Genomic DNA, 26,110 nt, shown 5'->3' with positions numbered 1-26,110 from the left:
TCACGGCGTGTGGGTAAACGTATTGAATTATACAAAAAACTTAAAAAGGTCTCTCGTTCAGACTTGATAGGAGGAATGTCACAGAGTTAGTGAAAGAGTACGGGAAAGCAGTTTGAAATGAAACAAAAAATTACAGAAAGTTTTTTTTTTTTTTTTTTTTTTTTTTTTAAATGAACACATACAAGGGCCTCGGAGGCCCTGTATGTGCATGCTATGGTTAAATCGGACTATAGTACGAACAGAGTCAAGACAGAACGTACGAAGAAATAAAACTGAATAATGGTTTAAAATTAACCCGCTATGGAGAACAAGTTGCGACAAACGACGAGGGAGTAGGACAAGGTCGTGTGAGCGACGCCGGCTAACGCCAGCTGTAAAGACTTTCCGACAGCTGACAACAATCGGTCCGTAATTGCCCGTGGCGGCGCTGCGCACGGGAGACGCACCGCGCATGCGCCGTCGGCGTCGCGTGGTAGCAGGCGGCCTCGCGCCTCGCGACAGGAGGGTCAGTATGGGCGCGATCCCCGTCCGGGACATGTCGAGCGGCAGCGGGGTGCGCGCCGCGTGCTGCCTGCTGGCGCTGCTCTCGCCGGCTCTCGTGGGTGAGTAGCGAGCGCGCTGGGGGCACGCGCCGAGCGCTGCGGCCGGCGAGGGAGCCGCCGCCACCAAACGTAGTAAAACTCGGCGGGGCTGCACGATGTTTTCCTACTTGTTAGCACGAAACATCGTGTCTGTATTAAGTGCGCTGTCGAGGTATTTTACGAGGAGAATTAATGTCGTTTTTCTTTCTCTCGACGACGCAAACTCACAGAAACAACAATAACGTTACAATGTGTCTTGTTGTTTTGCAATTTCTTTATCAGGATGCCCAGTCAGTGGACTGTAACAATAATGATTTGGTTTGTTATTCATGGAAAACAGGAGGCAGAAATAATAGGTAATACTGTAATATTACCCTGAAAGTTTTTCACATTTGTCATCTCCTTATATCGCCGACGCGTGTACTCCCAGACACTGGCTACACTGCTTCGCCACATGTAACAGTCACCGCAGAGCACGTGTCTGTGTTATTTACCTGTCAAAACTTACAATACGCAGCTGATATATAAAATCAGTCTCTATTTGCAGCTTTGTACAGCAGTCCTGTAAGTACGACGAAATCTGAGACGACCGTTCCGGTTAAGAAAACAGCGAGAAAGTGAAGCATGAAAACTGATTTGGATACTTCTGACTGAGCTATAAAGGGCTCACAAATGATTCTCTGAAATTAAACTAAGATTCGCTAGTAAGAATAAAATCTCACTAAAGTTCCAGAAGAGGTCGTAATCAAGACAAGGAACTAGTTTGACAACAAACATATTGTTGACATAAGACTGTGCTGATACACATACACACACACACACACACACACACACACACACACACACACACACACACACACACACACGTTATCTTCTTCGACGCAATCGTTTTAATACTCTAATCACTGTCTCGTTGTTCTCCTCTGCACAATCGTTGTTTCTTTACACACAGATAAACGATTATATGTTATAGCCTTCCACTTTCCAAGCACTGGTACATCAACAGGAACGTAACAGTGCAGACAGAGAATGGGCTACACTTACGTATAACAAATTCAAATATCTGTTGGGGAATAAACTGCCACTAAACTCAACTGAGCAAATGAAATTATTATTAACTGATTTCATGAATGGCTGTTATGCAGTTTATTTCAGTACCCATCATTCTTGTTTCCTACTTATCTATGGAAACTGTTTTCTAGGAGCGAACTGTGACCTGCAACCTATCCCTTTGTATAGAATTGTATGAAACGTGACGAAATATTATTATTAGGTAATAGTTTGAAGGAAACATAACGAAACACTCATTTATAGCTTAAGCACATTTGTTTGTATTTACGCTTAAACAATACGTGTTTACATTATCCTATAACAAAAAATAACGTAGCATAGGGTATGCACACAACAGCTGTGATGCATTGCAACAATGGCTCCAAGTGACGACCACTAACGTTGTTTCGTTATGTTTCCTTTCGAATTGTTACCTAATATTTGCACTGCGCCGCGTCTAACTCAATTCCTCAGGCAGAAGTGAGTGAGTTAATCATTCGAATTGAAACCACAGTAGAACGCAGACGGTATGCTTCCGGGTATGGGTTCCTATCGAGAATATTACGTAATCACTCCACTCTACAAGTACTAGAAGTCTGTAACGGGCATTTTCTAACACATTGTGTTTATTGTGTCCTAAACTCTGCTGACAATCGGTCTACATTCGCTTCCATTTACCCTCCATATATCGTTCGCTTCTAACACATTTCGAGCTACGTTCTACACGGAATCTCCCACTTTGTATCAGACTAGAGATTTGCATGTACTGATGATCACGCAGGAATTATCGTGATGATGATGGGTAGAACTAGTAGACTGGTGTTGTTATCTGATTAACGTATAGTTATTTGATTCTGATGGCAGTTATGCCGTAGCCCCAATGGATTCTCTTGAAAATTCCCCTATTTCGTCACCATCTGCGAAGAACATTGTCAGACTCTTTAGATTGGATGCATGGCTTTGTGTTTCGTTCCTCGCTACTGAAGAAAAATATAAATCATTCTGACTTGAAATAGTAGCAGTTTACGTGACGGGTGTTAGTTAAATACACTGATAAAATCTATTACTAATATTCTCGATTAAAAAGTCCTCTGTAGGTATCAAGAAATCACGATACATCAGTATTTTTTTTGTTTGGTATGTATGTGAAAACGCATTTCATAGAAGGATCTGGCAGTCTACACTGACAACAGGCATGGAGCAGGCAGGATGTTTAAAAAAATGATGAAATCCACATTCGTAGCGTACTAGGTGACATCATGGTCGTACTGCATGGTTACATCACCATTTAAACTACGACTTAAGAACGCATTAACCCTTTTGGTTACATCCTTTTTTTGGGGCGTCCTGTTGTCACGTCCTTAATTCTGGAGACTGATTTAGTGACTCCAAAGCCTCTCCAGGGTTGCAGTTGAAGAAGGGGCGGCGGCGGCGGCGGCAGCGGAGGCGGCGGCGGCGCTTCTAAGGTTGTGCGTGACAGAAGTCCAGCTGCGCGACCTTGGTGCGCAACGAGCCAATCAGGCACTTACCGTTGGCCGCTGGCTGCAGCCGCTCGCTCCCTGGTCACGGGAGCCGCCGCTCGCCGGAGAATTCCTCAGGGTCGCGACGTGAGGCCAACAGCGGCTCGTCTGCCGTCAGGCTTCACACACGTGTACACATTTCAAAAACAATTCTTGTTGTGACCTTCACATGATAACTATGTTATTACTAATCCTAAAGCCTATCGAGACTTCCAGGAAATATTAAATAACCACATTTTCGGAAATAACTGGTTTACTCACTATGCGCAAAACCTTCTGCCCAAAGAGAACTGTATTACTATGTTTACTGATGAGAGTATCTCCTTTATTGCTGTACTGAATTACCAGTGTCTGCGTTCGGGCTCTAATCAATTGCTCCAAGCTACTGAGCTACTGAAACACTTCGCGTTAAGCCCGTGAACTACACAGGATGAATAGTATATTTACAATTTTTTGTGCCATGCCCGTAGTACTGTTTTATCTTCAGTATTGGGAAACATGCTCTGCTAGCGACATTAATAAGCTTCATTTCAAAGTAAGAGAAATAGCTTGAAGTTGTTTCTTGAGTTTCTATCAGAGTGTCAAATAATAATGAAAATGGCACGCTCTGGATTAAGGGCACTGGAGTAAGAAGATGTAGATAAGTGGTTCAAAAATGGTTCAAATGCATCTGAGCACTATGGGACTCAACTGCTGTGGTCATAAGTCCCCTAGACCTTAGAACTACTTAAACCTAACTAACCTATGGACATCACACACATCCATGCCCGAGGCAGGATTCGAACCTGCGACCGTAGCGGTCGTGCGGTTCCAGACTATAGCGCCTTTAACCGCTCGGCCACTCCGGCCGGCAAGATATGTGGTCACATTTAAACTGTTAATTTTATGTGTGAGTGGTTCTTCCCTCATGGGGTTCTGCAAAGATACATTTACCTCTCCCCCGCCCCCTCCCCGCCCCCTACCATATTTATGATTCTACTAAATAACGTTGCATCACATGTGAATACATATGGCTGGTTCCATGGTCTGCACATACCTGAACTAAGGAGTACTGAACGAATTCCCAGCAAGATGGAATAAAGTTGATCAGCAATTTTTGTTATTCAGTAGAGCGACAACCAGTCTGAGTTGGAAATTTTTACTTTTTATTAGTTCGGTGACTAGTTTAGTGCTGAGACCTGTTTTCAGATCATCCTAACAGAGTCTAAAATGGCATTTTCGAAGATGTCAGAAATGTGCAATGAGTTACTTGTATGCACTATAAATGTTTACAGCGCATTTCCGACATCTTCGAAAATGTCATTTTAGACTTTGTAATGATGATTTGAAAATTGGTCTAGGCCCGAAACTAGTCGTTGAATGAATAAAAAGTAAAAATTGGCAGCTTCGACTGATTCTTCGTTCTGTTGAAGGAGTTTTTTGTTTATCTACACATTTAAAGAGCTAAGCGTATATTTGACGAGCTACTTCAGGAACACATCGAAGAAGAATTTCAACGGTTGCTACAAAAATTTCTTTCTCCTGTTGAAGGGTGGACTGAAGCAGGCGGATGAAGCTTGGAAATCTGTAACGATGCATTACGACACTTGAAAAATCTGGTACAAGACGGTCTGTGTTTTATATGTCAAGTGTGCAATCTACAGCAATTTTCTTTCGGTAGATCTAACTGAAAAACGAGTTATTATCAAATGTAAGTTCATATAAAATTTCTTCATGTAGTGAGCCAATCGTCATACTTCGTACACGTAGTTCAGTAGTACATACTTACATAGTTTCACATATGGTTTACACTGGTAATCTGCAATACCTACCTCCCGAGATGTCACTGATAGTAGCAGATACATGAAAATAATTAGATAACAGTAGTTGCTTTCGTCTCAGTCCCCGTAGTTGAGTGGTCAGTGCGGCTGCCTGCCAGGCGAAGGACAGAGGTTCGATTCTCAGTACCACCGGATATTTTTCCCCTGTAGAGGGCTGCGACTGGGTGCACTTAGCCCAGCTACAGCAACTGAGGAGCCACTGGACCAATTAGTAGTAGTTGCAAGGTCAAGAAAATCGACAAAGACCGGGAGATTGCTGTGCTGACCGCTGTAATCTGCCGGTCTTTGTCGGCTTTCTTGACCTTGCAACCACTTGTGCTGACCGTGAGTCTCTCCATATCGCATCCAGCAACGACATTGGCAGAGAACTCGCAGTTTCACCCGTCTTTACGTTAGCTGGGGATCTTCGCTGTATCCTCCCAATATATACATATATTCACTTATGAGATTTGTTATTAACAATCCTAACGAATTCAAAACTAATAGCAGTGTACATGGCTACAACACTAGAAGAAAGGATGATCTTCACTACTCAAGGTTAAATCTAACTTTGGCTCTGAATGGGGTAAATTATGCTGCCACAAAAGTGGTCACTTACCTAATAGCATCAGTAGTCTGACAGATAGCCATGTAGCATTTAAAAGGAAATTAAAAGAATTTGTGAATGGTTACTCCTTCTACTTATTTGATGAATTTTTGGAAATAGTAAGTGGGTAATTTCCGCCCCCCCCTCCCCCCACCCAAAAAAATTAAGTGTCATGTAATATTTTGTGTAATGTAATACCTTGAATAGACACCTTTTATTAACCTGACATGTTCCACATGATTACGAAGTGTCCTATTCATGATTTATGGAACATGTAGTAATCTGATCTAATCTTGCTTTGGAGGAGGAAAGCCGGCCGGTGTGGCTGAATGGTTCTAGGCGCTTCAGTCTGGAACCGCGCGACCGCTACGGTCGCAGGTTCGAATACAGCCTCGGGCATGGATGGGTGTGATGTCCTTAGGTTAGTTAGGTTTAAGTAGTTCTAAGTTCTAGGGGACTGATGACCTCAGATGTTAAGTCCCATAGTGCTCAGAGCCATTTGGAGGAGGAAAATTGCTAGTACTCACAAATAAAAATGTGACGTATGGTTTGAAAATATATGACGAAATTTTTGTAAACGCAGTAAATTCGCCTTCTGGGGCCTATGGTTATACGTTCATATTCGTACTGTGGTTTGTGTTAAGTAAATTAACATTATGGACAGAAAATGAACTGCGGTATATATGTACAGCTTAGGTTTTATTCATGTTCAGTAATGAAACACGTCACAAGCACCGTTTGCTTAGTTCTTGTCGGACATCGCTTTATTTGCGTTGTTGACACCAATGTTTTTCCTTCACAAATTCCACAGACTGTAATTTGTGGACCGTACATAAACTGTGTTGTTTATTAGTGTGCAAATTGAAGATAAATGTATGAGAAAACTATTTAGTTAATATGTAAGGAAACGAAATGGTGTATCTTGGAATAATTTTTAATGCTTAATAGATTCGGCTACTTCCCTTCTACGTAACTATTCTGTTTTGGCTTGCGATTATTGGAATTTGTCAGAAGCATGGCAGGCTGTGATACATCTTCAGGTCTTAATTATCCAGATTTGATCTATTACTGTATTGCTTGTATGTCCTCGTGACGTTTTGGAGCGTCATAAACATAAGAAAAAAATTTCTGGTTGTGGGAGCACGTCATGCTGTGAGAAATATATACGTTTCGGGTATTATCACTGGCAGCTTTCATCAGGATATATACTTTGGGTATGTGCTTACTGATTTTTGTGTATTATTACCTCCCTATCCCTCCAGCTGAAGTGACTTCGCGTCCTGTCATGGTATGTGGCGATATATATGACAGTATATTGCACCAGATTACCTTCCGTTAGGAAAGTGGGTGCACTCAGCGACTGTGATATTATGTATAAATTATGGAGCGTAGCAGTCAGTCGTCCTTTTTCTTGCAGGTTTTATTTAGCACATCCAGATTTCGGCTTGTGCCTATCCATTATCAATGCACTATTTTCTAGTCTCGATTCATGTCAGTTCCCTGTTGTTCGGACGTCAGTCAGACTTCTTTGAATATTCAAAGACATGAATCAAGGCTAGAAAGTAGTTCATTGATAATGGCTACTCACTAGACGAAATATGGATTTGCTAAATAAAATCTGCAAAAGAAAAGACGACTGATTGCTACGCTCCATAATTTACAAATTTATGAAACGATATTGCACGTTAATTTTGATGTGTTCTCAGTGAGGAATTCGTGCAAAGTTCCGTCGTGACGTCGTGTTGTTTGGGTGTCATCCGATCACGCCTGACTCCTGTCAGTGCCTCCTGTTGTCTCCACCTCCGCAATCGCGGCCGGGCCTCCGGCCTGCAGTGACTGGTGACCAAGGCGACGAGGCTATAAGAATTTTCACGGTTCATGTTAGTCGGTCGCCAAGTTATCTTCGTATTACCTCTTATTTTTCTCCCAATGATAAGCGGGTAAATCACGGACTTGCTTAAATTACATTTATCCGTCACAATTAGCCGCCCCAACGAAGGCTGCCTGAAATATTAGCCAAAACGTTCGTAATTTTATCATATCGTGATGTGGTCACACTGTCAGAAGAATTTTATTGAAGTACGCTCTGGCCGCCTAAGCTAACGTTTATATCTATACAATTTGGCGCCGCTGATACGGAGAGACGCACAGAAACCCATAGTGCGAGAACCCACCAAGAAACGTGAGTTCATCACATGAAGAACTGATTATAAATTTCCGTCAAGTATTCCGCCGACCTTGCACTTACATGTTAGGATGACTGATTCGCGTGGTCAATCGTTTTTTTTCTCATGGAGTATCCATTAGCTGAACGGCACCCGCGCTAAGTATGGGCTCCGCAACGAACTTGTGACGTCACACTAGTTGCCTTGCACGACACGCGTTCAGAACACTCGGCTACGTCTGGACCCAGGCTAGAAAGCAGTATGTCAATGTTAATCTACTCAATATAGTAATTAACTTTGTCTCAAGTTATCGACAACATGTGTCCATTTAAATGCTCAGTTACGTTCACAATTACAAACACAGTTATGTAGTGTTAAACGGTCTCATACAATAACTCGCTTTCCTCTCGACACGGTTGCTGCAACTCATAAGACCTATAATCTCACGTGCTGTGACCTACGCCAATGTCCGAATATCTAGTTGGCACCTTGAGGTGAATTAGTAATGTGTACAGCTTACACTCATTTTAGGTCGCAAAAACAGGTATTTTGCTGGAGAAGAACGAGCAGATTTTCAGATCTGTTTCTGAGCCGCAAAATAAATTCATATTTAGAGAGACTTCAGAGTTTCTGATCGTCTGGCAGGACTGCATAAGCAGGGTTTGTGATCGAAGATAAAAACCATTCATAAACTAGACTATTGCGTTTCCGAATTTCATAAGAACATTTCCTTGATGGACGTATAAGATAAATATCGACACACGCAATCTTGTGAAAGACTTAGTTGACCGGGCAACCAACATATACCGTTTCCTTCATCATAAATCTCGCACTTACCATCATTCCTCCATTTTGTATAGGATAAGACCGGTAACAAGTTAGAACAATATATTTGTAGTCCTAATGACTACATCTCACACAAAAAAGAAACGCACCTTGCTCTGATGGACGTCTGAGTTATGTCGAGAATTGTTACTGACCACTACAACACAGCTAAATGTGGTCCACATGTTGTTAGCCGATATCACTATTGTGTTAGAAAAAACTGTCGGATGTAATCGCAGCTTTTGTATAACATACAAGTTGTGGATGCCACAGAATTGTGTTAATTACAGTCAGTTGTACGCTTACCGCGTCTTGCTTCTAGAGTCAATGAAACGTGCGAAATAGTTTCGCAGGAGGCCTACGACTGTGACATAAACTTGATGAGACATGCCAGTGCTGAAGAGGTTTCTAGAATAGCTGTGACTCGCTGTTCACATATTTTTATTACTCGAAACGCGTCAAATAAATAAGAATTTTTGGACAGATATCCTAGCAATCTGTTGAGCATACATCTCCTTAAACTCGTATGGTCAGTTTCGAAAGTTTCTGTCTTCTGTTAAAAGATTCTCAGAAATTAGATGGTCTATGACGTTAACAACTTGTTATTGCAGATCCCGTTAAGAGTAATTTTTAAAGTTATTCTGAGCGGTACATAACGAATCATTCGCCTAATGGACGTTTTTTTTGTTTTAGCACACACTGATGTGTATTGATAGAACAGTACTACCAGTGTACGCGGTACATAAAGATTCGTTTATTGGAAGCTGCAATTCTTGTGTCTGTAGGTGAACAGGTTAGACAGCTACTACGTCATTGTAGCTGGGGGTCGGAATATATCTCGCTCCAGGATATCGTAAGGCATCCGGAGGAGTAATAAGCTTCTCTTTTTTGACCAGGACTGGAAATTGAATTCCCTGTTAGAGTAAGAGCTACTCCCTATGAGTGCAGTTATCGAGTTAGCCTCTTTATCGACTAGCTGCGGCTGTCGCTGTCTGTGTTGTTACGCGAACGGAACGAACGGTCAAGCACGGCGGGGCTGGTCTCATTGGTGTGTTTCATTGAATGGCCGCGGTTTGGGTTGACTTGCCGGAACATCTGCTTTAAGGTGATATTAAAGAAACTAACATGCCTAAGCTCAGGTTGGAGTTTTTTCCATAACCAACGTATTCAGTGGAATACTCACAAAGCTGTATTTGCTCTTCCACTAAATTTATTTATGACTTTTTGTGTTTCTTTTTAATTATATTTTCAAAACTATACATGCTTCGTGGGGAAAAACCGTAACGAGGAACAGAAAAATCCTCGAAGCAAAAATACGAGGCGTATTCGGAAAGTAAGATCCGATTAGGCGCGAAATGGAAACCACTGTGAAAATCCGATGGAACTTTGCACAGATGTGTTGGACAGTGTCTTTACTGTGGCTGTCGATCGCTTCATGTCGCTCTTTTCAGTTCAGAACTCAAAGTGATCACGTGTAAATGCCAAAAACAATAGTTCCTCCCACCAAGTATGTGGATCTGATGAGAGATGTCTCCTGAAGCTATGCAGCCTACATAACATAAATGTCATGCGTTTCTTTCTTCAAGAGAATTTTCAGTCGCATTCTGCAGGGGCAATGAAGATCATCATGCAGTGTTTTCCATGTGAAGTGTTTGATCACCCACAATATAGTCCTTAATAGGCTCCCTCCGTTGTTCATCTCTGCTCACATGAACCGGTGACCACGAAGACAACATTTTGGTACAAACAACGGAAGGCAGACTAGCGTAGAGAATTGGTGGAGAGCACAAGCGGCTACTTTCTGTGAAGAGGGTACGAGAAAGTTTGTACAATTCCATGAAAAATGTCTAAACCGGCCAGGCGACTATTTAGAGAGGTAGCTGGAAAGTGTAGCTAACTTGAACGAATTACTGCAGTTTGAAGATCAGATCAGTGATAATATCCTAATAACATAAATAGTAGGCGTGCTCCATTCTAAGTGGGGAGTTCCTTTATCATTTGTCATGAAGTTTATTTGCCTCTTTATCACTTTTCTGCTGTTGAAAACGGTTCATGGAATTTTTCAGAAAGGATTTGTCGCTTGTAACCATAGGAAAGGTCCTGTTTCGCCGGTCAGTGTATGTAAATTTCCTGTTTAATGAAAATGCGAAATTCTGTTTCATAATTTTGCAGCTACTCGAAACAGACACAGCAAACCTGTGAAACATATTATGTGCTTTATTACAGTTCTCTATTGACAAGACTATATATCACAAACCATCCATTCATCAGATTGTGACAGCGGTCACTGACAGCTATACTGACTCAGTGCCTAAAGTTATTACAGTCATCCCTGTATCCTAATCGGTGGTACATGACCTTTCTCATCCAACGTCAGGTAATGGTGCAAAAATATGTAGTCGTTTACGCTGTTGGTATGTGCATCTTGTGGAGAAAACGTCCTGTTGAAACGAAGAGTAGTCCATATAAACAAGGGTGTTGGAGATCGTATCATTCTGTCATGGAAGGTGCCAAATTTAAAATGGTTAATTAGTGATGAACTGTATTCAGAATTACGCCTGTTTGTTGAGTGACGAGTAACAGTCACCACTTCTCGACCTTGGCTGCAGTTCAAAATGGTTCAAATGGCTCTGAGCACTATGCGACTTAACTTCAGAGGTCATCAGTCGCCTAGAACTTATAACTAATTAAACCTAACGAACCTAAGGACATCACATACTCCGATGCCCGAGGCAGGATTCGAACCTGCGACCGTAGCGGTCGCTCGGCTCCAGACTGTAGCGCCCAGAACCGCACGGCCACTACGGCCGGCTTGGCTGCAGTGTGTGCCTCTGCCATGGCACATATGCATATTAAGCTCACACTGAATAGAACTATGTTCTGAACTATTGATAGCTACGATATATTTTCACCGTTTCTGGAACAGGCGGTATTTCTGTATCAAATTATCGTCATGTAATCTTAAATATTCTGGACATAATTCAGTGTCTGAGTAGCATCAAACCATGGGTCGATATTACATGGGCGTTGGTTTACCAATTCAGTACACAGAGAACTTTTAGTGTCCTGGAAGGAACGTAACTGTCACAGTGGCACTATGGCCTAATTCAAGTCTCCGTGAGGTACCTACTAGCCTTTCATAGAACAACGAAATTAAACAAAACGAAATGAAGTTTTTGGGTATGAAGGAGATATTGGCTCAGATAGGAGTAAACGCCGTGGTTTCATCGCAACCGTAGCGATCTTCATGAGAAAAGACTGTATGAAGTCACTATACTTTTCTTCGTGACTAATCACTTTTTTTAAATTTCGTTACTTGATGTTCTACATCAGCTCCTCTATTGTATCTTCCTTCGTTCAATTCCATCTGTTCTCTGAAAATCATAGCTTTCGAAAATTCTTGAAATGAGTCATATAGTTGAATTGTTATTGAATTAAACTGCCCTGAAGAGGACTGACTGTGTAATACGCCTTTTAGCACCAATTCATTGGTCTCCTCTCCGTCCATCTCTTTCAAATCATTCTAACCACGTCTCTATTGCTTCTAGCCATTCATTTGTCAATTAGAGCAGCAATAAATGGTAAAAGTTAAACAACACGACGTCTTGAAGAAGCTACGTTTATTGCACATGCCAAGGTTCAAATGGCTCTTAGCACTATGGGACTTAACATCTGAGTTCATCAGTCCCCTAGAACTTAGCACCACTTAAATCTAACTAGCCTAAGGACATCACACACATCCATACCCGAGGGAGGATTAGAACCTGCGACCATAGCGGTCGCGTGGTTCCAGACTGAAGTGCCTGAAACCGAACAGCCACAGCGGCCGGCGCAGATGCCAAGGGTAAGGAATTAATATGTGATAGGTATAAGCGTACGACGGGGTTCAACTAATATGTAGTCTATTTACAATAAACAAGGACGCTAATGTTCAGTGCAAATTTTATCAGGCTTAACATGGTCAAGAATGTAAAAAGGCTATGTTAATTTTCATATAAACTATATTTGGCTACATCACGAGTTAATAAAATGACATGACTACTTCAGGTTGTGCTATGAATCATCTTCACATCATAAAATATCCTCACAGACCGTGAAACGTCACATGTTACACAATAAAGTGGGGAGTCATTAAAATATTTTAGTGAGTCAGTACTTGATACCACAACATGCAACATTTTACAGTCTATAACGATATTTTACGGTCTGAAGATGGTTGCTAACACAATCGAACCAGGAGGTATTTATTTTGTTTTACTTTGTGTGTCATGTTCCCTAGGAGCACGTTTCTAAGGTCATTGGACGAGTCAGTAGATTAAATTATAAGAGATGAGTAATAACATATTAAATGAAACGTATGTGAATCCTTTTCAGACATCAAGCAGTGAGTTTAAATAAACATTATCAAAAACGTACGACAGGAATTAGCTAATCTCTGTCTTTCTTAATTTTTCGAGGAGGAATGAGCCATGTGCAAACTTTTTAGTTTAGACTTGAAAGTGAGTCGATTACAGCTAAAATATTTTAATTCTTTCGACAGTTTGTTGGAAATGGTTGCAGCAGAATACTGCACGTCTTTCTGAACAACAGTCAAGAAGATGCTTTCCAAATGCGCACTGGATCTATGCCTGTTATTAACTGATAGGAAGCTGCTAACTCTTGGGAACAAGCTGATATTGTTAACAACAAATCCCATTAAAGGAAATATGTATTGAGAGGCCAGTGTCAGGCTTCCCCGAGTGGTGCACAGGGGTCTACAAAAGTTGTTACCTTAGACCACACATTGCTCGAACCGCTCGTTTGTAGGCCAAAAAGCAGTTTTTGATTGAGAAGAGTTACCCCAAAAAATAATATCATCAACCACAAGCGAATGAAAATAAACAAAGTAGACTAATTTTCATGTTAAATATAATGTTTTTCAAATACTCTTCTAATGGTAAAGGAAACAGAGTTTTGTTTTTGAACCAGATCCTCAACATGGGCTTCTCATGATAGGTTACTATACCTGAACGCCTAGGAATCTGAACTCTTCACTCTCATTTATCATATGCCCATTCTGTGTAAACCAAATGTCACTTTTTGTTGAACTGTGAATTAGGCACTATAAAGCTGTATCTTACTGTGATCTGGCATCAATTAATTTTCTCGTGATCCGAACAAATAAAGGTCACGTTGAACGCCAACTGAATTTCGAAAGTATCATATTGCCATGTGCTAAGAAAGAACGTAATTATTTTTGCTAAAATGTATGTAAATTTATTTACCGTGACCCTAGGCAGATATGGTCTTGAAACGATGATTAAATTCCATGTGGATGCCCACAGGACCCTGAGACTAGAAAAAAATAACGAGCACCATTTCGCCGCACAAGCCTATCGTAGAATAAAATTTTGTACTGGTCCGTGCATGCTTCCTTAACGTGTCTTTAAAGATTTAATGGCGGCTTTAAAAGACGAAAGCGTGTTTTAATTAATGGCCGACTCGGTCGCTTAATACATGGAAGGCGGTCCTACTTTTCATACACAGCTTGTCAGAGCCGAGTTTTCAACACTGCAGTCCGTATTTACTTAAGAAGAATCTTTCTCCCCCACGCTGCTCACCTCCAGCGCTCCCTCGCACTCTCCAGCTCCTTCTCTCTTTCCCTCTCTTTTCCTCCTTCCTTGGCGATTTTTATCCGCGAATGGTTCAGATTCACGTTCGCACAGGTAACGGTAAGCGCCTTTTCAGTGGTACATTCGTGCACGGGCGGAGCCAAATTGTCGCTTTTTATGTCGTTTGTGAGATACGTAATTTGCTTAATTGCCGCAATAACTGCGCTTAATGAAGTCTTTAATTATTTAAATTGTAACTCTAAAGCATGTGTTTATTTGCCGGATAAGATTCAGTCCCTCCCACTCTCTCTGCGAACGAAGCATTAAAAATTCATCTTGGGAAGTTTGCTGGTTGATCTTTCTTGTTCTTCTAATAATCTACCTCACGTCTCATCGTATTCACTGGACAGCACATGTTGCAAGGGACACAGAAGTTTTTAGACAGACACTTCGTGTTTGACATAGTATCACATTAAAATGCAAATGTGAAGCGGTTTAGTAGCCTACATTTGTCGTATCTGTCTAGTAAGCGTTCAGTCATACCGCTGCCTGCTTCTCACACCCCTCTACAACGGCCAATGAAATTGTTTAAAGTATGATTTACGGCTATAGGGTTTCGACGTTCTCGGTACCGGACGTGTTAAACTGGTTGTGCTTCATGGAATGTAAATTCATGTTCAAATCGTCGCTGTCGTGCTTAAGTATATTACAACAAGTTTTCGGATACGTGTAGTACGTCTGGAATATGTGTGTGGATAGTTATGTAAACATTATCGGAGTGTGTGTAATGTGTCATAGGGGTTATCGGAAGACGTGAACACGTACGTAGTTGATGAGTTCGTATGAAATATCAGTGTGAGACAAAATGCACGCCAAATGACGATATTTCACGACTCAGTGAACATGCACATCCTTCTTTTCTCGTGTCGCGACGATTGCGCACTCCCTTGTGAGCAGGAACTGAATGCTACTCACTTATTCTGATATCCATGAGGACTGAACATACTCACATACTGCAAAACTGTATAGATCAGGCAGAGATAGAATTGCTTTTAGAACACGGCAACAGTTACCATTAACATATGTATGGTTATGAACTGTGAACAGTGTGGCACATATTTACGTTATTTTTTTCTGTTCTCAGCAGACAAAACATATTACCAGATATTCACATGAGTGATTCCAGAACGTCTCCTGACCTAATCTAGGCATAAGTAAATTACAGGAATTCATGGTGCTGGCAGGAAAGGAGCACATGGCTGAGGGTGTCCCGGCAGAAGAGTTGCAGCATTCGTTGTACTGCGTTTCCTGGCAGAATACTATATTATCTGCCAGTTCGCTTACAGTCTGCTATTGCTTTGGTTGAGTAGGTTTCGGAGACATCTTAGTTCTAAAGCACATCTCTCCTGTGACTAAGACGTAACTTCTCGAATATTACCGTGCTACAGGCTTACATGCTCAAGTTTCGTACCAGTGACAAGATTTTGTACAATCTCAACTGATTTTGTGGAAATTTTTATTATGTATTACTTGGACAATTTGAATTTCGCTATGACTGAATCAGTTTTTCGAAGTCATTCGCAGCTTCCGACAGGAAGTTGAGTGCCTGTGTCCAAGTATGGGTTTTAGTAGAGAAACACAAAAGACAGGGTTGTTTCACTTTTTTCCGATAGCAAAACTGTGTTTGGTCCACAAACACAGTAAGGATACCTTGAGAATGTCAGTCGTAAGAAGTGATCTACTTCATGGAAACCTCCACCCACTCATCGTAGGCTGTACCAGCTGGCTTATTCCGTTGAAATGAAGAATCTTACTTTCTTTTTTCAACTTATTGACGTAGGACGACTCTAACTTATCCCTACATCAGTTTTTACTGGCTCTGAGCACTATGGGACTTAACATCTGTGGTCATTAGTCCCTTAGAACTTAGAACTACTTAAACCTAACTAACCTAAGGCCATCACACACATCCATGCCCGAGGCCGGATTCGAACCTGCGACCGTAGCGGTCACGCGGTTCCAGACTGAAGCGCCTAGATTCGCACGGCCACTCCGGCCGGCCTAAGTTATTATTAATGTTTTTAATAACATCAATGTTCTCAAGATATATTTCACTGTTGAATTCAGTGTTCAGTGTTCAGTCTGTGACTCCGGCTATGTCCATTGTCAGATATGTAGCATTCTGAGAGGGACAACATCAACAAGCTTTCAGTATTTTATCGGCATCCAGACTCTTCTTTCTACATTTTTTTTCTTTGATAGAAATCGATGATGGCTCGAAAGAACATAAAACGAGAAAATCATACATCGTCTTGCCTCATCTGCTCACAGTAGAGCATTGCTCTTGTCAGTGAGCAGTCGACAGTTATCTGTGGCATAGAAAATAGAGCGAACTCTTGCTGGACGCATCTGTCCCTTAGCTGATGTTATCATAAATTATGCATATCCTCTTTCAGTTGTTGCTACACTTTCTACTTTGTACATTACGACAAATGCTTAATATAGCTGTACTGTTCATCGTCTGTATCTTTGATGCTTGTTGCTTGTAGAACAAATTCTCTTTTCCTTTTTTTTAACCTGAGGAAGGAATACGTTCAAATAGTTATTAAAGGGATTATGATAACAAAAAATCTTCTGCAGTAAAACTACTACATTCAAGTTTCACTGCGGAGAAATGGGAAAATTTGGTTAGACAGTGATCAAACGATTCATTTACCTAGAGAAATTATTTATCTCTCATATTTCTCTCTCATATTTCTCATCCGTGTTCCTCCCACGGGTGGTTTTTTAACTTTGAGAATTACCTAATTCAAAGAAATCAGATCATTCTGGCAGTTAAAGAATGGCTATCCTTTATTGCCTTCATGAAAATCCGGACGGAATCGCAGCTGTTTTTGTCTTTCTCAATTTTAAGTTCTCCATAATCGCCTTAACTCGCTCCTTGTAGATTCATTTCCTTTTGACCACAATAACGTATCACACACTAGAAGAGCTAAGCAACTGGTGTTGTTGCAGCCAAGTTTATTCTGTACATGACACACAGAGCCGTTTTTGCATCGGTAGTAGCTATGTCCAGCATCTACTGTGAGGAAGTTTTATCGGAGAACGTTAAGGGGAAACGACACTATGACAGATGTACTCCAAGAAGTAACACATTGTAGAGTATCATGGGCTTACGCCTACTCGTTATGTAACCCACATGACTTCCGCATCATGCTGGCAGCATCCATATTTACGGATAATATTCTAGAGGTGCCAGGACACAGTCGGTCCCCAGATGGCGACCAAAGCACCACCAGACGTCGCCGACGCCATGGGCCTCTTCCTTACGCTAGTCACGTGACAGGATGCAACAACGGATGGTAACCCGGCGCCGAGCGCTGTACATAGGCCTGAGAGACCAGTTCACTGCTAGCGAACTTCCTGGGCTAGGCGCCGAATGGTTACGCATTTTGTCAATCAGGAGCTCATTCCGGAGCCGCCGCTACGCTATCACCGCCGTCCGAATCAGCCTTCTCGTCCAGGATCCTGAAGAAGACGGTGCCTTTACATGGTGGCCAATTCCAGGATTTGCAATAATTCTGTGATTACCTTTAATTTGGTTTTGCCGGACAGAAATTTTTCCTGCGGAAACCTAGACTATAGCTGTTCTCTCCCGGGCCCTGTGTCTACACGAGTGTGTCCAGAGCTTTAATCAAACTTGGTTCTACCTTATAAGTGTCCCGAACCGTTAATTGGGCCTGAAAGCCTGCGCCGAGGTTTCCCAAACCGCGGAGTTCCGACTGGTTACTGAATGCGCCTCCGCAACAGAAGGAACGTAGCGGACACTCACACCCACTTATTACAGCGAGCCGGAAATCCTGTGTTGCGCCTGAAGCAACAACTGTCAGGGAACATCCTCATAGGAAAAATGCACCTGCAACAAGGGGGGAGCGTTGTAGGGAGCCTGGGCCTTCTTTCCATGGGTAATTGCGGCAGTCCCTACGCTACGAGATTCGGACATTTGGACGTAAACTCCACCAACATGTCAACACCTACCTTCTGACACTTGATCAGCATCTCAGGGAAGAAGAAGCAAAAAGAATCAGAAAATAAAATTATTAATAGTGGACTGTATACTATGTCTGGGACGTGGTGTTAAGTCTTGGTTTATTAACGCTGCCTCCTAACGAAGGACACTGTGCTCTGAAGGTAGTTATCAAAATAATACTGGTCACCAAGTATGAGTAAAAAGAAACTTGGTTTGCTGCAAGTTATGTTTTTCACAATATAGGTGATAACGACATGTAAGTGACGTAAATACAGGGCTATTACAAATGATTGAAGCGATTTCATAAATTCACTGTAGCTCCATTCATTGACATATGGTCACGACACACTACAGATACGTAGAAAAAATCATAAAGTTTTGTTCGGCTGAAGCCGCACTTCAGGTTTCCGCCGTCAGAGCGCTCGAGAGCGCAGTGAGACGAAATGGCGACAGGAGCCGAGAGAGCGTGTGTCGTGCTTGAAATGCACTCACATCAGTCAGTCATAGCAGTGCAACGACACTTCAGGACGAAGTTCAACAAAGATCCACCAACTGCTAACTCCATTCGGCGATGGTATGCGCAGTTTAAAGCTTCTGGATGCCTCTGTAAGGGTAAATCAACGGGTCGGCCTGCAGTGAGCGAAGAAACGGTAAAACGCGTGCGGGCAAGTTTCACGCGTAGCCCGCGGAAAATTGGCTCATGCCACAGCTGGAGACCGACAACACCGACTTCATCTTTCAACAGGATGGTGCTCCACCGCAATTCCATCATGATGTTCGGCATTTCTTAAACAGGAGATTGCAAAACCGATGGATCGGTCGTGGTGGAGATCATGATCAGCAATTCATGTCATGGCCTCCACGCTCTCCCGACTTAACCCCATGCGATTTCTTTCTGTGGGGTTATGTGAAAGATTCAGTGTTTAAAACTCCTCTACCAAGAAACGTGCCAGAACTGCGAGCTCGCATCAACGATGCTTTCGAACTCATTGATGGCGACATGCTGCGCCGAGTGTGGGAGGAAGTTGATTATCGGCTTGATGTCTGCCGAATCACTAAAGGGGCACATATCGAACATTTGCGAATGCCTAAAAAACTTTTTGAGTTTTTGTATGTGCGTGCAAAGCATTTTGAAAATATCTCAAATAATAAAGTTATTGTAGAGCTGTGAAGTCGCTTCAATCATTTGTAATAACCCTGTACAAAACAAGTAAAATCTAAAGGAAATACGGAAATTTGCAGATATCCAACTAGAGTTATTTATTGAAATATTGTTAAGACTAATACCAAAGTTCCGCAGGAGAAAACAAGAGGAAGTAGCTTACAGTTACGTATCATCGAAAAAATTAAGGTTACTTAACTATTTTTCTTTGTTTATCAATCGTTTATGCAGTCCTACTCGATTCTGAAATCCTCATGCCACAGTGCAGTGGTATGTCTGTATCTACATACAGACTCTCTCCTTTCCTGTTCCACGCGCAAATATAGTGAGTGATAAGCGGTTGCCTATATTCTCCATAGGAGCCCTAATCTCTCGCATCTTAACTTCGTTGCTCTAACGGGTAATGTAAGTTGTCGACAGTGGAACCGTTCTGCAGTCTGTTTCAAATACCGGTTCTCTAAATGTTCTCAATAATGTTCTGTAAAATAGCGTCGCCTTTCCGTTTCAGTTCCCAAAGTATCTCCGTAATACGTGCGAGTTGTTTGAACCCACCGACAGCAAATCCAACAGTCCACCTCTGAATGGCTTCAATGTCTTCCTTTAATCCAACCTGGTGCCGATGGTGAACATTCTAGCAGCACTCAAGAATAGGTCGCATCAGCGTCCTATATGCGGTCTCCGTCCTAAAATTCTCCCAATAAACCGACTTAACCACTTGCCTTCCCTACCACAGTTCTCACAAGCTCGTTCGATCCCATATCGCGTTACAACTCGGTATTTAATCGAGGTGAAAAACAAAATGGTACGGACTATTTGCATTATTAAGAGGAGGATTGAGCGCGAGGGGGTGAGGGGGGGCGGAATATTGATGTGCACCTGGATAGGTGTGTACTTGCTACGAAACAAACATTCTGACATTGCTTCCTACTGTGTGGAATATACCGATTTGTAGGGTATTGGTAACTTTTTACTGTTTAATGACAGTGCTCAACTAAGACCATTAAGTTACTACATATGCGGTTAGATCACCTAGCGACGCATGCCGAAGAGTGGGAGTAACAAATGCAATAAGTAACACGTTTGAAATATATAACCTTTACAATGGCACATACGGGTAGGGTACAAAGCTCCGGATGTGGAAAGCCAGTGATCCGGACTCTTCAAACAATATAAACAATTTTGTTTCTCAACAAGTTGGCACTTTTAGCACACAACCAAACAATGTCAACTGACATCAACGGCTACTGCCCTAGAAAATTTTAACAGCTATAAAAACCCATCTGTAAAGGTGCAATTGAATCAGTAACTGACAGCCTTTACACATTCAGAGAGCTATAAAGCAAAGGGTTTGGAACAACAACCAAAGATTCTTAAATATTATTTATCTAAAAGAAAAACGCAACTTAAGCACAGGTTGCGTCCTCAATTGTTTACAGGAAAGGGTCATTCATTTAACTAAACAACTTGAATAAAGGAGAAGGCCAATGAGAATTAACAGCAAACCAATGAGATGGTAACGTATTGCTGAATATTGGAACTTCTTTAATCAGCGGTCGATATGCAACCACAGGTAATATTCAAGAACAATAGAGCGTGGCCTAAATTACGTTAAATAAGCCTGGCCAAGTTATAAATGAATTCTACAACACTTGAGAATAGAAAAGAAAACTCACATCAGTTTGTTAGTAGCACATTACGACCAAATTGTGACCTGAATACAAAAATTTTAGTTTAAAATAATTTCTTGTACTAGCAAATGTTTAACAATTGGCAAAGGCAAGTTGTTTACAAGACAAGCCACTAACTAGTGGCGCTTGACGAATACGACATATTCAGTAACACCAGTTAGTATAAAATCCACTGGAGGAATGTTTGCAGTTCATTATTCACAGTAGCTGAATTTAACCCCACAAATTGGAACATTAGCAGGGCACATCTTAACAGGTCATTCCTCAAGGCCGGCAGCTGTGACCGAGCGGTTCTAGGCGCTTCAGTCCGGAACCGCGCTGCTGCTACGGTCGCAGGTTCGAATCCCGCCTCGTGCATGGATGTGTTTGATGTCCTTAGGTTAGTTAGGTTTAAGTAGTTCTAAGTTCAATGGGACTGAAGACCTCAGATGTCTTAACATTTTAGGCAACCGCTTATCACTCACTATATTTGCGCGTGGAACAGGAAAGGAGAGAGTCTGTATGTAGATACAGACATGGCACTGCACTGTGGCATGAGGATTTCATAGTCGACTAGGACTGCATAAACGATTGATAAACAAAGAAAAATAGTTAAGTAACCTTAAGTTTATTACAGGAAATAATAAGAATAAAAAACCGAAAATAGGTTATTCCAGAAGGAGCGGTTTTAACAGTCACATTAAACTGGCGCGGAAAAAAACAATATAACCTAAATCCGGCGGTTTCAGCGATAACCGACTTTCCTGCAGGGACGTTTGGTGGCGCTCTATCAATACGAACGTATCAGTGTCTCACGAACCTGTAATAATGAACTGAAGTCATCGGAAACGTGGCTTCGTCTGCATGAGACCGGTTATCGGCTGATGTAGCGCGAAGCCCTTCAGGTGACGAGGTTCACTCACGCCAGGTAGCTCGCGTTTCCGCGTCCCTGACGGCCGCTCGCGGAACACGCGGCCAGTGCTCGGGGGTGTCGTGCAGCGCGCCTCGGCGACCCCGCATCGATTCCTCGCACGGGTCTGCGCGGCCGGCGGCCGGCGGCGATGGCAGATTGCGCCAAGGACGGCCGTAATTGCCGGCCAAATGCGCCTCTGTTTTCGCATTAGCGCCTCCGCCGCCGCCGCCACCGCCGGCACCGCGCGGCCATTTGCTCCCGGCGCTGGCTCGCTAATTAGGAAACGCGCGGCGGTGTCGTCGAACACGGGCGTCCGGGGTGCGGCCGGCGTGTACTGTGTGTTCTCCATCGCATTACGCGTGTGTACTGAAGAACGATGGCTACCAGCTGCCGACTGAGGCACTCCACTCTGCTACTCGACGCGGATCTCGAAGGCTGCGATTCAAACAAAGCGTTACTATTGTAGAGAGCAGTGAAAATGCTGTCCTAGACAACCCACAGACGACGTAGTGGCATGCGTTCCAAGACACGGGTAGATTTCAATTAGATTAAATCATGAATTCTGACGAGTGGGGACTTAGCCGCCTCTGCACAGGCCTCACAGCAAGCGGCACCAGTGCAAAGCGACAAAAGCACGTTTCACACAATATGTTGGCAGTGATTCTGAAATCAGATATTGGATTGCAAGGCGTAGCCAGTAACGGATATATAAGCAGATCAAAATATAATAGAAGCCTATCATTGCACGATCTATCGCAGGCAGCAAGACATCCGCTACTGTTCTTATCACCCGACCTAACTATCGCAGAGGTTTTTTTCTTCCCTTGGCTCTTGCCTTGGCACTTTTTTTCCTCTGCCCTTCAAACCACTAACTACCCTTCGTTCGACTTCGACCCAACCTTAACCAGGCGTACGCAAACATCGTAGTACCCACATCCTGCTCCACCTCACTTAAGTGAAAACTAACCATTATGCAGAGATGGCAGTAGCCCTATTGAGTTGGCCATGATGCCGGTGTGGGCGTGGAGGGGCTGCACCTCTGTTTACCTCTATTTACTAATAGTCATGAAGGGCAGACTGAAGTCTGAGACAATATTTAAGAAAAAATCAGTCCTCAAAGAATTGAGAAATGGAGGTACTAAGGAATGAGGAGATGCTTTTGAAGTTCAAATGGTTCAAATGGCTCTGAGCACTATGGGACTTAACATCTAAGGTCATCAGTCCCCTAGAACTTAGAACTACTGAAACCTAACTAATCTAAGGACATCACACACATCCATGACCGAGGCAGGATTGGAACCTGCGACCGTAGCGGTCGCGCGGTTCCAGACTGAAGCGCCTAGAACCGCTCGGCCAAACCGGCCGGCCACTTTTGAAGTTCTCTGAGGCAATAGATACTGCGACGAGATTAGGTTAGTAGGCAGTTTAGTTGAAGAGGATTGTTTATCTGTCTAAAGGGTAGTCACAGATGTTGGAAAGGTAACCGTAGGTACAAAGAGGATAGTTGCAATGAAACCATGGGTGACAGAAGAAATACTTCAGCTGGCGATGACAGATGGAACTACAAAGATCTTCTAGGAAATACAAGAAAACAAAAATACAAATCACTTATGAATGAAATAAATAGGGAGTGCAGGGAAGCTAATGCGGAATGGCTGCATGAAAAATGTGAAGATTTCGAAAACGAAATGATTGTCGGAAGGACTGACTCAAGTAGTAAAATCAAAACAACCATCGCTGAAACTAAAAGCAAGGGAGGCAACATTTAACAATGCAGTGGGAACTACACTGTTAAATGCAGAGGAGAGAGCGGATAGGTGGGAAGAATGCATTGAAAACCTCTATAAAGGGGAGGAGTTGTCTAATGATGTGATAGGAGAAGAAACCGGGCTCGATATCGAAAAGAGAGTGGACCAAGTATTACAATCACAATTTAAAACAGCTCTGCAAGACCTAAAATCAAATAAGGCACAAATAACATTCCAACGGAATTGCTAAAATCCTTGGGGGAAGCGGTAACAAAACGACTTATCACGTTGGCGTATATAATGGCGATACACCATCTGTCTTCCGTAAAAACATCGTCCACACCGTTCCGAAGATTGTAAGAGCCGACAAATGCGAGAATCATCGCACAATCAGCTACACAGTTCATGCATCCTTGTTGCTGATAACAGTGATATTCAAAAGAAGAGAAAAGAGAATTGAGGGAAAGTAAAGGCACCAGAGAGGAAAATGTGTTTGATAACGGAAGCAAGACTGAATAACAATAAAGACCATAGGTTTAATCATTTTGGAAAAAGCGTTCGACAGTGTAAAATGGTGCTAGATATTCGAAATTCTGAGAATAATAGGGGTGAACTATAGGGAAAGACAGGTAGTCTACGATACGTACAAGAACCAAGAGGGAGTAATAAGAGTGTTTAAGAGCTCCGATCCGGAAGGGTGTGAGACGGGAATGTAGTCTTTCACCCCTACTTTTCAATCCATAAATCGAAGCAACGAAGGGAATAAGAGAAAAATTTAAGAATATAATTAAAATTCAAGCTGAAAGGATAACAGTGAAAAGATTAGCAAAGGTGAAGAAGATTTACAGGATCTGCCGAATGGAATAAACAGTCTAATGAGTACGAAATATGGATTGAGATTAAGTCGAAGAAGGACGAAAGTAATGAGAAGTAGCAGAAAAGAGTGAGAAACTAAACACCAGGACTGGTGATCAGGAAGTAGATAAAGTTAAGGAATTCTGGTCTTAGGCAGCAAAAAAACACATGACGGTCGGACCAAGACTAGCACTGGCAAAAAGGACATTCCTGGCCAAGAGAAGCCTACTAGTATCAGACATAGGTCTTAATTTGGCGAAGAACTTCTGAGAATGTACATCTGGAGCACAGCATTGTATGGTAGTGAAGCATGGACTATGGGAAAACCAGAACAGAACAGAATCGAAGCATTTGAGATGTGGTGCTACAGAAGAATGTTGAATATTATGTGGACTGATAAGGGATGTGAAGGTTCTCTGTAGAATCCGTGATGTTACGGAATATGTGGAAGACACTGACAAGAAGAAGGGAGAGAACGGTGGACATCAGTTAAGACATCTGAGAATAACTTCCGTGGTCATACTGGCCGCTATAGAGGGTAAAAATTGTAGAGGAAGTCAGAGATTGGAATATATGCAGCAAATAATTGAGGACGCAGCTTGCAAGTGCAACTCCGAGATGAACCTGTCGGCAGAGCAGAGGAATTAATGCTGGACTGCAAGAGTCAGAAGCCAGATGACTCAAAATAAATAAATAAAGTTCTAAACCTTCCTTTTCGGTTCCACTGATATGAAACGAGCTTCAAACGTGGTTCTGAGTAACTGCAAGGCCTTGGCCTCAAATAAGGTAAAGTGCACATATTTCAATAAGATGTCAAATACCCTGTTTGGTGCCGCACTGCCTAGCTCGCTCCGACAACCAGTAGCGAAGGTATTTCTGATATACTTCTGAGATCGCCAGTGTGAGGCGCTCTTAGTGTTGTGAACAATGAACAAATTTGCAACTGCCAAGATCGCTAAAATGATGTATTGACATCTGTGACCGGTTTCGGCAGTTCGTAGCTCTTAAGGTATGCACTTTCTAGCCCATGGTTACTGGACGTTTTTTCTTGCTTCATTCCATAGTACCACCTTCCAAAATATGGAAAGCAATGAGCTTCCAGCACAAAATATTTATTTCACGTTATTTGAGATGAGGTCCTCATAATTCTCAAGGTATGCATTTTAGAACCCATACTTACTAGATTTTTTATTTCAAGTGATCGGGGCTGTCATATTCCCGAATATTCACTACTTCTTCAGGGACACCCTGTGTACATATTAATGAAGTACAAAATGTAGGTGATAAAGAAATTGCATGGAAGATTTTAATCTGTAGGAGGGACATATTAGTGGGACCTTTCATATTCTGCTTTCTACTTCATGCAGCAACTGTTAATTTGCACCAACTGTTAATTCGACGCTGGAATGACCGGTAACTGGAGAAAACAGTATAGGCAAAGAAAGACCAGAGAAAAACATATTACAAATGAAGGCAAGTGTAGCAGTTAAGTGCAGATAAAATGATTAGCGCAAGCAGGAACTATTGTACGACTGCGTGAAAGAGCCTGATAGACTGACAGCTTAAAAAAAATGCACCAATAAATACAGTATGCGAA

The 26,110-nt window shown here is 42.2% G+C and overlaps 1 protein-coding gene across 1 annotated transcript in view; it reads left to right on the top strand.

The window, feature by feature from the left end:
* The first annotated feature begins 513 nt into the window (after positions 1 to 513).
* The window catches only part of LOC126188211 (uncharacterized), a 484,166-nt gene continuing 458,569 nt past the window's right edge, over positions 514 to 26,110 (top strand). The window contains exon 1 of the mRNA XM_049929762.1: positions 514 to 602. Within this exon, the coding sequence (XP_049785719.1) occupies positions 536 to 602 (67 nt within the window). The 5' untranslated portion in view covers positions 514 to 535. The remainder of the gene's footprint in view (positions 603 to 26,110) is intronic.

This window comes from Schistocerca cancellata, chromosome 5, assembly GCF_023864275.1.
Source record: "Schistocerca cancellata isolate TAMUIC-IGC-003103 chromosome 5, iqSchCanc2.1, whole genome shotgun sequence".
NCBI lineage: Eukaryota > Metazoa > Arthropoda > Insecta > Orthoptera > Acrididae > Schistocerca > Schistocerca cancellata.
Note: the sequence above shows the minus strand (reverse complement) of the source record. Positions and strands in the feature narration are given on the sequence as shown.